The sequence below is a fragment of the Anneissia japonica genome, unplaced genomic scaffold (assembly GCF_011630105.1).
Source record: "Anneissia japonica isolate Jap-2015-1 unplaced genomic scaffold, ASM1163010v1 scaffold483_len1788099_cov177, whole genome shotgun sequence".
In the NCBI taxonomy this organism is placed as follows: Eukaryota; Metazoa; Echinodermata; class Crinoidea; order Comatulida; family Comatulidae; genus Anneissia; species Anneissia japonica.
The window spans coordinates 102,610-115,395 of NW_022682587.1; the positions used below are offsets into that span (position 1 = coordinate 102,610).

At 34.7% G+C, this 12,786-nt stretch overlaps 1 protein-coding gene across 1 annotated transcript; it reads left to right on the top strand.

The window, feature by feature from the left end:
* Positions 1-6,095: 6,095 nt before the first annotated feature.
* On the top strand, positions 6,096-8,099 carry LOC117108913. The gene has a single exon (XM_033251455.1). It carries the CDS (start codon positions 6,096-6,098, stop codon positions 8,097-8,099), a length of 2,004 nt encoding a protein of 667 aa, XP_033107346.1.
* Positions 8,100-12,786: the final 4,687 nt, after the last annotated feature.

Consider the following 12,786-nt stretch of genomic DNA (forward strand, 5'->3'; position numbering starts at 1 on the left):
AGCAAGTAACAAAGAGTATGCAATGTAACCATCTAATTTATTTTCAAATCCTCATTCTTGAAAGTGAAATTCTATATTTTGGAAATTTTGCATGAAATCTGTCAACCACGCTGTCATGGTTGAGGTTGCTTCACCTATCACGATGTATTCCAACGATCATGAGGCTATCTAAATGAGCATTTGTCATAACAGAACGCAAATTATTTTAAATTAGTATCATTGAATTATTATTATTATTATTATTGTTATTATTGTTGTTGAGATGAAATGTTAACACAAACAATATGGTGGCTAAACCCTCCCCCCCATGGGGGTGTGTGTGCAGAAGGTTTATGGCTGAAAAAAATGGTAATTTAATAGGACATTATTGACACCTACATTATAAAATGCTTATTTTCTCTTTGTTTGTTAGTTATTATGAATATGTGGAATTCATAAACATTGGAGTCAGTAAAGACAACTTCAAAGTATTTACTTCAATAACATTACAATAAATAAATTTGCTTGTCTAATCTAGGCCGTTAGGATTGTTCAATGAATTTAACCCTTTTCAAAACATCTTATCTTTTCAAATTTATATTAAAAGCAGAAATAACATTTATTAAATGGTCACAATTACTTATGCACAGGTAAATGCCAAGAAACATTTATGGGAAAGTGCTAAATTTTGACTAAATTTCTCAACCATGGTTGGGGTTGAGGTGTGAAAATTTGAGGAAATAGTACCGCTAGATGGCTGCACTAGGTTGTGAGTGAGGGGCCCTGGTTCAAATACAGTCAGGGACCTTGATGAATGTAAATTGACTGACAATGTCAATTAAGATGTGTACCACCGATGGGTTAGTTTAGAAACAATTGTTCCTCCAATTTTTTTTTAATATAAATTGTTCAAATGCACGAGTAAAATTCGAAAATATACATCAGATTATTTTTATCACTTGAAATGAAATATAAACATGATCCTAAACTTTTGTGGGATGAAATGAATAAACTTGGATATTCATCCAAATCTTGATTGTGAGAATATTAGCGATTATTTTAGTAATACAGAAACACAAATTTGAACTAAATTAAAGAAGAAAAGCACAAAGAGTAGCCTACTCACACACTAAATTTTATAATAGAAAATAAAACTAAGGATATTCAGTACTTTTATCACTAGTTTATTTGTGACAGTAAACAAGCTTTCGTGCACACAGTGCACTTCTTCAGGTGAATGTGAAGTTAACATAAACTTGGTGGATAGACCTAAGCAAGTTAATTTATTCAAGCATACAATTATGACAAAAGTCTGGACATCATATAATGATATACAGTACTAATATATTATAAAAGCATAGTAAAAATATAACAGTATAAATATAGAACCATAGTTATATAGTGTCTGAACATCATATAGTAAAATCAAGGACTGTAATCAGATGACATATAATAATAAAAGAATCTATATAAAAGCCTAAGCATAGCATGATAGATATATAAAACTATGAAAACACTAATGGCAGAAAATGAGATATAGAAAAAGCATACAGAGTGTGAATATTATGTTCTATAATGCGAGAAAAAACCATAGTCCTAATATTAAGGCCCTGCTCTACACAATTAAGCTTATTGATAAATTTCTGTTCATCAATTTCTCTTTCTAGGCTGTTTTTGAAGTTAGGTTTTTTAATCACAGCAACCTTAATGTCGAGCATGGAGTGTGAATTAGAGTTGAAATGTTCTGCTACTGGTTTGTGGTTGTGTTTGTCGTATGTCTGATTTGTGTCCATTGAGTCGTTGTCTGAGGGATTGTCCTGTTTGTCCTACTGTATATATACTGCTTTAGGACATTTTTGACATGTGATTGCGTAGATGACATTAGTAGATGTGCATGAGTATGTGCCTGTTATGGATATGCTTTTACCATTAGGTCCTGTTATTTTGTTGTCAGTGTGATATGGGGGCTAAGTAAGCATTTGTTACTATTGCAAGGAAAAGTTCCGGGTGTATTATTATCAGTAGGGAGTTGGCTGTGAATGAGTTGTTGTCGGAGATTGGACAATGGACACAAATGTTAACTTCACATTCACCTGAAGAAGTGCACTGTGTGCACGACAGCTTGTGTATTGTCACAAATAAACTAGTCATAAAAGTACTGACTGGGTTTTGTTTCTGAGCAGTTTCTTCTTTCCTTCTTTCTTTCTTTACCCAGTCAGCATGCTGACTGGGTTCTGTTTCTGAGCAGTTTCTTCTTTCTTTCTGGCAACATTTAAAAAACCTACTAGTGGCAAACTACTGGACCGATTTAATAAAAACTTGGTCAGTAGGATCGGTGACACCTCCCATTTATCATGAGGCAAAAGTCCCCATTAGCAGAAATGGTCCATAGTGAGCTGTCTGATAGTTGAGAGTGAGCTGTCAAATGGTCCAGAGGGAGCTGTTAGCAGCTCCATAAACTTAACTTTAATTGGTTTAAGAATGTCCATTGGGAGTTAACAAGAGAGTCCTGGCCAGCAACATATAGCCATTGGAATGTAAAAAAGAAACCCATTACAATCATTCACTTTATCTCATGGGCTTCAGTGGCAATAAATAATTTAAGAACCCATCGCTCTTCAACAAACCAGCAGAATTTATAACCCCGGTTTTTCCAAAAGCGGGTGCCATGGACCAGTTCTGCTAACGGCCAAAAATGCAGCATGATGTGTTGTTCACAACATGTGGTCAAAGGTCACATAAGGGGCATTAGGGTCAAAAAACCAAAAATCATATAAAAGACTACTTCTCTCACAAATAAGGTAGCACAGTCTTGTCCTTTGCACATATAAATTGGCATAAGGCAGAATAAGGGTCAAAGGTCATTAAGTGGTAATTTTTATCTTTTTTCTCTCAACATTTCAAAACGCTATTAGTGCCAAACGGTTGTGCCGATTTCAACCAAACCTGGTCAGTATAACCGGTGACACCTCTCATACATGGGGTGTTCACTGTGTGGGGTCAAAGATCAAATAGGGGTCATTGGGATAAAAAAAATCCAAAGAAATAAATAAAAGACTTTTTCTGTCACAAATAACATAGCACAGTCTTGTCCTGGGCACATATGCATTTGCATAAGGTAGGGTCTTTATGGTGTTTAGAGATTTAGGGTCAAAGGTCATTAAAGGGTTATTCTGTTGTTTTATCTAGCAACATTTCAAAAAGCTACTAATGGCAAACAATTGGACCGAATTCAATGGAATTTAGTTATTAAGAACCATTGACACCTCCTTCACCCATGTCTGAGATTAGGGGTCACATATGTATCATTGGGGTCAAATTTTCAAAATAGCGCAATTGAGCTCAAATTTACCAGGAATGATCCTTAAAACCTTCTAAACATTAAAAAAAAAATACTCTTCACCGTGTAGTTCAAAGTTTATAGGTCAAAGGTCAGTCTTTTCCATATTTTTTCATGTAGCTCAAATTCATTACTAATGATACTTTGTACATTGTAAGTATGTTTTAATATGTTCTTAATGTCAATTAAGTTCAAAGGTCAAAATCACAGGGGTCATTAAGGTGAAAATTATCAAATAATGCTAGTGACAAACGATTGGACCGATTCCATTAGAGAGACTCCTACCAAGCATGGGGTGTTCACAGCTTGAGGTCGAAGGTCATAGGGGTCATCTGGGGATCAAATCCTGAAAAATGACTGGGTTCATGTTCTATAGAACATAGTGTCTCTAGTTCTTTACCCAGTCAGCAGCAGCTGACTGGGTTCTGTTTCTTAGCAGTTTCTTCTTTCTTTACCCAGTCAGCAGCAGCTGACTGGGTTCTGTTTCTTAGCAGTTTCTTTCTTTCTTTCTGGCAACATTTTAAAAGGCTACTAGTGGCAAACTACTGGACCGATTTTATAAAAAAAATGGTCAGTAGGACTGGTGCCATCTCCCATTTATGTTTTGCTCACAACTTGGGGTCAAAGGTCACATAAGGGGCATTAGGTAGCACAGTCTTGTCCTTTGCACATATACATTGGCATAAGGCAGGGTCTATAGGGTGTTCAGGGATAAGGGATCAAAGGTAATTAAGGGGTGATTTTTATCTTTTTTCTGGCAACATTTCAAAACGCTACTAGTGCCAAACGGTTGTGCCGATTTCAACCAAACCTGGTCAGTATAATCGGTGACACCTTTCATACATGGGGTGTTCACTGCTTGGGGTCAAAGGTCACATAGGGGTCATTAGGGTAAAACACTTTCAAAAAAATAAATAAAAGACTTCTTCTGTCACAAATGACATAACACAGTCTTGTCCTGGGCACATATGTATTGGCATAATGTAGGGTCTTATGGTGTTCAGCGATTTACGGTCAAAGGTCATTAAAGGGTTATTCTTTTGTTCTCTCTAGTAACATTTCAAAATGGTACTAATGGCAAACCATTGGACCAAATTCAATCAAATTTCGTCATTAAGAACCAGCGACACCTACACCCCAGTCTGGGATCAGGGGTCACATAGGGGTCATCGGGGTTAAATTTTCAAAATAGACCAATTGAGCTCAAATTTACCAGGAATGATCCTTAGGACCTTCTAAACATGAAAAAGGACTCTTCACTTATAAGTCAAAAGGGTCACTATAGTGAAAATTATCAAATCATATTGAAAACTTGAGGACATCTGCTCACTGAACGGTTCATTGTACACTTCAACACAGTAAATGAGTCAAAACCGGACCCCCTTTTCTCACAAAATCGACTATATAATTTGAAAGGTTTCATCTGGCAATCTGGGGCGATCGGATTATGAAACTAGATGTTTTAAGCTTTATAATCATCTATATATTTTTACAATTAATGCAAAATTGAGTGATCATTTTTCTTTCAAAATTGACTATCTCTTATGCTTTTGCATAGGAAAAAGGTTAAAATTAGAGTGTTTTTTGGTATACTTCCTGCTTCTTTTTACCATAACTCTACAACGACAGGTCGCTAAACTTTGGGGTGAACGGTCAATTGTAGCTCATAAATTAAGCTTTCTTGCCATGTAAGTCCCATGCTGGTTGCTTAAATAACCATTAATCATTTTTTCTTTACAATTTTATTATCTGAAAATAGTAACCTTGATGTTCATAATTCTGATACTAGACTTGCATCACGCTATAATACAAAATCTGTACATTCCATTATAAATAAATCATTAATGAATGGTATGGGTCCAAACGATTGAAAGCTTTCAATGACTACCCCCATATACACAGGTAAATGCCACAAACAATGCTAACAATTACAGACAAATGGGTCATTCCATGTCAAATCACCCAATGGGTTTAACCCGATCAACTCCGACTTCGATGAAAATCAGTATGCATGTTGGGTTTGGCATCAAACAGTAAAATCCTAATTTTCAGCAAAATCTGGTCATTATTCTGGGATTTATGACACACCCAATTTTGGCAATATTGGTCAAAATGGGTGTGGCCGCCAACGTTTAAACCTCAATATCTCAGCAGTGGGTTGGCCAACATTCACAAAATTAGTATTTAAAAAAAAAAAAAGAAAAAGGGAATTAACTACGGAATCTAAATCTGCCATTATTTTGTATAATTGACCATATCTAATGTCAGTGACCCTTTGACCTTCTTTTTGACCTTGAATTTGACCTAGTGGATCATGCAGACATAAAATTATAATTTATGTAAATTGTTGCCCAAGGTGTTGGCAACAACATATATAAAAAAAATCCAGGTTGTATATGTTCAGAGGGTGCCCCCACTCGTGCAATTGAGTGTACTGCATAACACAACAAACATATATTTACTGTACATTATTTGTACCTTATCATGTAGGTGAATCTGCCCCAAACTATCAGCCGTTAAGTCTGTGGTTCTACAATGTAACAATGAAGTAATAAATGCTAGAATGTCACCTCAGTTTTGACGAGTATAGTCGTGCCTATAGCACAACCCTCAGCAACACCCTGTGAAATGAGTATAGTGTCACTAGCAGCGAACATGTTAAAACATGAGTTGGCACTGCAATAAATATTGTATTAAATTATGTTTATATTTATTTTACAGCTTTTTCAACTTATTTTTAAAATACCAGAGATACAACTAGGCACTTGCATGTAATATGGCGAGAAGCTGTCATGACCTCGCTTTACTTATCCTTATGGGGATTTTATTAACACTGGTAATTGCTATTGACAAAACTGAAACAGATTTGGATGCCACTAGTAAACCTATTCCACGTTTAATGCATGAAAAAGCCACGTTTTGTACATCTGGCGCAGAACAGTATCGGTATATAGTAAAATGTATCCCAGATTCCAACAGTTTGGATAATTCATGTGTCTTGAATAATACTGAAATAGTGACTGAAGACGATATAGATGATAGCATAGTTTTATCATTGATGAAAGACTGCCGCGATGCCTGTAAAACTGATAACTCAAAAAAACCAGAACGTTCGTGTAGTATATCGCTTTATTTGAACCAGGACACACTATCAAGGGAGGAAATTGCTGCTTACACAACTAAAAAGATGGAAGATTTGACTAGTGAACATACCACGAAATTGTATGGACATTTCATGTCTTGTAATTCTGGCATAAATCACTATATAGTAATGTGTAACATTACATCTTCCAACATTTTGATTGATTCATGTGTCTTTCAATATAGTCAAGTGATCACAGATAATATAAATGACAGAATAGTTTCATTATTCAAGGAAGAATGCTTTGCTGACTGTACACTGTATAACGATATATCACCACCTTCGTGTATCATATTGTATTTTAAAAACTTGACTCAGCCCACAGCATTACCTCAAGCATCCTCACCCTCAAATGATATATTGCACACTGACAGAGACCCTCAGTTTAGTACCACATCGCCTATTTCAAATCAAACTGTGACAACACAATCAGCTTCCACCCCCACTGGCATTCAACAAAGATCTACAATGTCTTCTACAACAGACTCTACCCATCACTCCACAGACTCTCAGATTAGTACCACATCGCCTACTTCAAATGGCATTACGACAACACAATCAGCTTCCACCACCGCTGGCATTCAACAAGATTCTACAATGTCTAATTCTACAACAGTTACTACCTATCTCTCCACAGACCCTCAGTTTAGTACCACATCGCCTATTTCAAATCAAACTGTGACAACACAATCAGCTTCCACCACTGCTGGCATTCAACAAGATTCTATGATGTCTTCTAAAACAGTTACTACCTATCGCTCCACAGACCCTCAGTTTAGTACCACATTGCCTATTTCAAATCAAACTGTGACAACACAATCAGCTTCCACCACTGCTGGCATTCAACAAGATTTTATGATGTCTTCTAAAACAGTTACTACCTATCGACCCACAGACCCTCAGTTTAGTACCACATTGCCTATTTCAAATCAAACTGTGACAACACAATCAGCTTCCACCACTGCTGGCATTCAACAAGATTCTATGATTTCTTCTAAAACAGTTACTACCTATCGACCCACAGACCCTCAGTTTAGTACCACATTGCCTATTTCAAATCAAACTGTGACAACACAATCAGCTTCCACCCCCACTGGCATTCAACAAAGATCTACAATGTCTTCTACAACAGACTCTACCCATCACTCCACAGACTCTCAGATTAGTACCACATCGCCTACTTCAAATGGCATTTCGAAAAAATCAGCTTTCATCAAAACTGGCATTCCAAAAGGTTCAAGTAATCTGCATCACCATCATTTAGAGCTTTCCCTTTTAATTGTCATCACATGTATTTTTATAGTGGCATTTATTGTCATGCTTTGCTTATTCTTCTACTCAAGAAAATCAATGAGACCTCAGACTGAACAAATTATAAACAGGATTGATCATATCTTATCTAATAATTGGCACTTCCAAAGTCCTTTTGAACCTAGTGAGTTTTCACTAAACATGCAGAATACACTGCATCATGATAGCTACCTGGATTTTAATACAGCTATGCAGTATTTAGACATGCAGGTTAATGAGGTTAATGTAATAAATCACTCAAACACCAATAGTAGAAGTACCACCCACACCTACGAAGAAATTGATAATTTTACAAGGCTTGAACCTGCAACAGAAACTGGTTTTTAAGTTCTTATGTGTATTTATGCAACTACTATACTTTATAAGTTTATATTAATTAGATAATAACATCAATTCCACCCGGTACATGGTACTATAGTTTCAAATACTTCTGTGTATTTACCAAATTTATGAGGATGCGGGGCAAAAAATACTACCCAAAATGACCCGCTGGTATGTAGACGGACAGTTTCTGTTTTATATGAGGTATATGAAAAAGAAATACATTTTTTCTGATAAAGTAGTGAAATCTTTACTTTCCTCATTGTTGGATGATCAGGAATATACGTGCCGGGAGGTAGATCTAATCATCTAACACCTCAGCTGAAAGTAGAATTCATTACTTTACATCAAACCATGTTGTACAATACTCCATATTCATTCCATAAGATATTTCATAAAAATTATAATGTACTGGAAGGGGGGATTTGCCAGATACTAGGCAGCTTGAATATATGGTCGTTGTGTTTTTATGTACCAACATGCTCCATTCAAACCTAGTGACACGCATACTCAACTCTAATACCCGATTCACACGTACAAAAATCTTACCAAATGTAACAAAATGTAACCAGAAGTAACATTTTACGGCACGTTTGAAAGTACCTCTGTGTAATATCCTTGTAAAATCTCGGAACGTCTCGGTAATCTTTACCAGCCTCGCTGAGGCTGGTAAAGCTTCCGAGATAATAATAATAATAATAAAGTATGTAACATGGATGGCTAGGGTCTGCGCATGCGCAGGGATTTCAACACAACAACAATCTACTGTTTCACGGGGTTCTTTGAATTTTCTTCCTTCTGCATACGATTCTGATCCACTAGAAATAGATAGGTCTAGTTTTTCTCAATGATGAATGAATTACCCTTGTTATTGATGTTAATTAGTAATGGTAGAGGAAGAAGATATACATAAAATGAACGTCAGGATGGTGTTAGTACTATTACTAGTATTACAAGAGTCGACAGAAACATTGGAAGCTATGCCTAGTTTAGTAGTAGTAATACAGCAGTGATTAAGGGTATTGATTGCTTCGAATGTTTACTGTGATGGTGAGTTCAACAGTCCATCTGTGACAGGGGTTCTCAACTAGGCCTAGGCAAGACCTATATCGCAGTAGGGGAAAAAATGGTTCATTGAATAAACACTGAATAAATTTTACACAACCTTGGCATTACCTTACAGACGTGTGTGAATGCTTTTTATCTCGGTAGGAATAACTCGGGAGATCGCTCGGTTACAATTTGTTACTTTTTGTTAAATTTAACTTCACGTGTGAATCGGGTATAAGATGAACTATGCAGGGGAAGCCTTGGGGACATTATTCCACTGGCTCTAATGACCTGCATCCAAACCTAGATAAAAACATGGATGACTTAGACCCATATTTGATATTCATTTTATTCATCTGTTTTCTAATATGTTGCAAAGACAAGCCAAACCAGTCACTCATCGCAAAAATCGATTTTGAGAATACAGTGTTAGAGAGTAAAATAATAGCTAAAAAATGGTAAAAAATCATTCAAATTGGACATTTCCTTATGAAGTTACAAGCGTTTAAACATACAGCTGTTTAAAGAACAATATATGAGAAATCAGCCTTCAAAGTTTATGATTTCAAGCATTTCTCATGCAGAAACGATCATTAAATCCTTAAAAAGTGTTGTTTTAACATTAAAAATGAGGAAAATATCAGCATAGAATGATGTATAGATATGTAAAGGTTAGTTTAGTGCAATAAAATATTTTTAAAAATTTGACATTCCAGAATGTTTTGGCCATTTTCTCTCAAACACGATTTGCGACGAGTGACTGGTTTGGCTTGTCTTTGCCACATATTCATTATGATTTGTTTAGGATTTGTTTGGTAGTTTGATAGGACAAATAAGGAAGATACATGCATGTAGGATATGAAATAGGCGTGTATTTGACGAAGTTTTGTGAATATTAATAGTTATTTTATAGGCATCAAGCTACTGTGATATGACTTCATAATTGTTGTATTTTCCAGTGGCAGATCAAGAAATTTGCAACAGACGGGGCCCAGGGGGTACTTTGACAGATGGAGGTACTATACTACCTCAGCCCCACCATGGTTGGAGCTGAGGTAAGAAAATTTGTCACTATGGCACCTCTAGATGGCAGGAAATTGCACAGACTTAAATCTCTAATAAAAAAAAAAAAAAAAAAAATTTGAACAATTAGGCCCCCCCACAACCCTTAAATCCGCCACTGATGTCGAGATTGCTTCCACGATCTCAATGAAATATTTATCATGAGGGGTATCAATGATATGGGTATTGCCCGACGAAATACTTGACATAGCCTATCATTTTTTTTCACAAATTAATAATTCCTAATGACAAGCGGAAGATTTCTTTATTCGAAAGATTGTTTTTATTCAATACAGTTCTTACAACTTCATTAACTACAGTGAATTCTGTAGTTAGCCTTCGGAGACCTAATTAAGTATCTTATTGTTATTGTTAACATCAATCAACATTTGGTTGCTTAACTCAAAAATGGAACTTTAATATTCATTATAAAAAAGAAAAAAAAAATCTATATTTTTTAATAATAATAGGTCGATTTATAAGGTGCAAATAAACAAGGTCTCTAAGCACCAAATAATAATAATAATAATAATAATTAGTATTATTATTATTATAGTAATAATAATAATAATAATGGCATTGCAGCATTCATGAAATATTTGTCACTGATGCTGGGAACAGTCACCAGGCCTCCAGTAGAAAAAAGTGGGGGGGGGGGGCAATGACCGCCCTGGTCCCCCGCTTCTGCAGACATTGGATATCTTAAGAGAAACCTACATACAGAAATGGGAAAAAACTAAAATATAGCAGGAATCTGTAAATATCAGAAAGCATGAATAAGGATATAGTTTCACACCAAAACAACTTTTCAAAACTAAATGGAGCATAGCCAGCAATGAACATACAAGCAGCAGCTTAGTATCTGACAAACCCTGACTTGGGTGAAACATTTATTCACAAGAGTGAATACTGTTGGTTTCTTTGAATAAATTTCTTAATTTGAATAAACATACTAATAATTTTATTATGGATCCTAGTACTGTACATATTTCAAAATGAGAGTTTTTGGGTGAAACATTTATTGTACCTAAGGCTATCCACACTCTTTTTATACCTTGTTTAGTGTACTTAATTTTTGAAAAATCATGAAAGAAGGTATCCAAAAAATACTGCCTAACCACAAACAACTTGGTTTCAATTACGATTACTTAATTACTTAACATTAATGGCTTATCATTTCAGTTATGATTACTTAATTAAAATTACTTAATTACTTAACATTAATGGTTTATGATTTTAGTTATGGTTACTTAATTATAATTACCTGTATTTAATTAATTACATAAAATTAATGGTTTATGATTTCAGTTATGATTACTTAATTATAATTACTTAATTATTTAACATTAATAGTTTATGATTTCAGTATGATTACTTAATTATTTCACAATAATGGCTTATAATTTCAGTTATAAATTATACTTAATTACTTCAAATTATTGGTTTATGATTTCAGTTATGATTACTTAATTACTTAACATTAATGGTTTATGATTTCAGTTATGATTACTATAATTACTTCAAAATAATGGTTTATGATTTCAGTTATGTTATATGTTTAAGCTTGCGGTACACCACATAGGTATTTCTGAAAGAACTATTGTAGTTAAGTAAGTCTCGATGTTTCGATTGAGTTGCTTCAATCGTCTTCAGGAGAATAATATCTGCAGAAATTCCAATCAGAGAAATACTTATAAACACAGGCATAGTTCTAGTAGGGTGGGAAAGGGAGGGGTGGGGGTGGGAACGACAAAAAAGCAAAAGCATAGTTCCAGTGAGGTGGGAAAAAAGGGTGCTTAGCTAGGTCCGATTAAACATGGACAGCCAAATATCGTTAATGACAAATCCTTTATCTTGATGTACAGTATTGTGTTTGTGAATTTCTATGGCTTCTCTGTTCCTTCTGGAGTGCCACGATGGTATTAAAACTTTCTCAACTATAATAGTTATTTTCAGAACTACCTACGTGGTGTACCGCAAGCTTCAACATATAGCTCAAATTTACTTGAACTTGAATCCTGTGAAAAAAATTACTAATAAGAGTGGTTTATGATTTAAAGAACTATTTTACATATTATTGTACAGTACTATTAAAAATTCAGTCGGAGTTGGAAGAGGAAAAAGGGGCATGTTTATTGTATTTAAATACAATACTGTACTGTGAAAGTAATATAAAAAGCTTTTGATAAAAACTAGCAAGGATGCAATATGTATAATAACTGTTGGTATTAAATGTTCATATATCAATATTTTATATACCTTTTTAAAAATCAATTTTATTCGGTAAAGTAAGATATTAGTATACAGTCTTCCCTGTATGAAAATAGTCCATTTACTATATCTTGAAATACCTGTACCAACAATCATTCAGATACTTTAATAGATAATTAATTATTTAAGTCGTGCCGATAATTATGTATTACATTTTAACATTTCATAATCCCATACCATCATGGTATTTTCAAATATAAACAGTCATTTTTTATGTGGACTTTTTAACGAAAACAAATAAGCTAATAAGATTTTTATGTTTGCATTGTTGTGGAATTTAATGAATTGGTTTTAAATAGTAGACACTTAC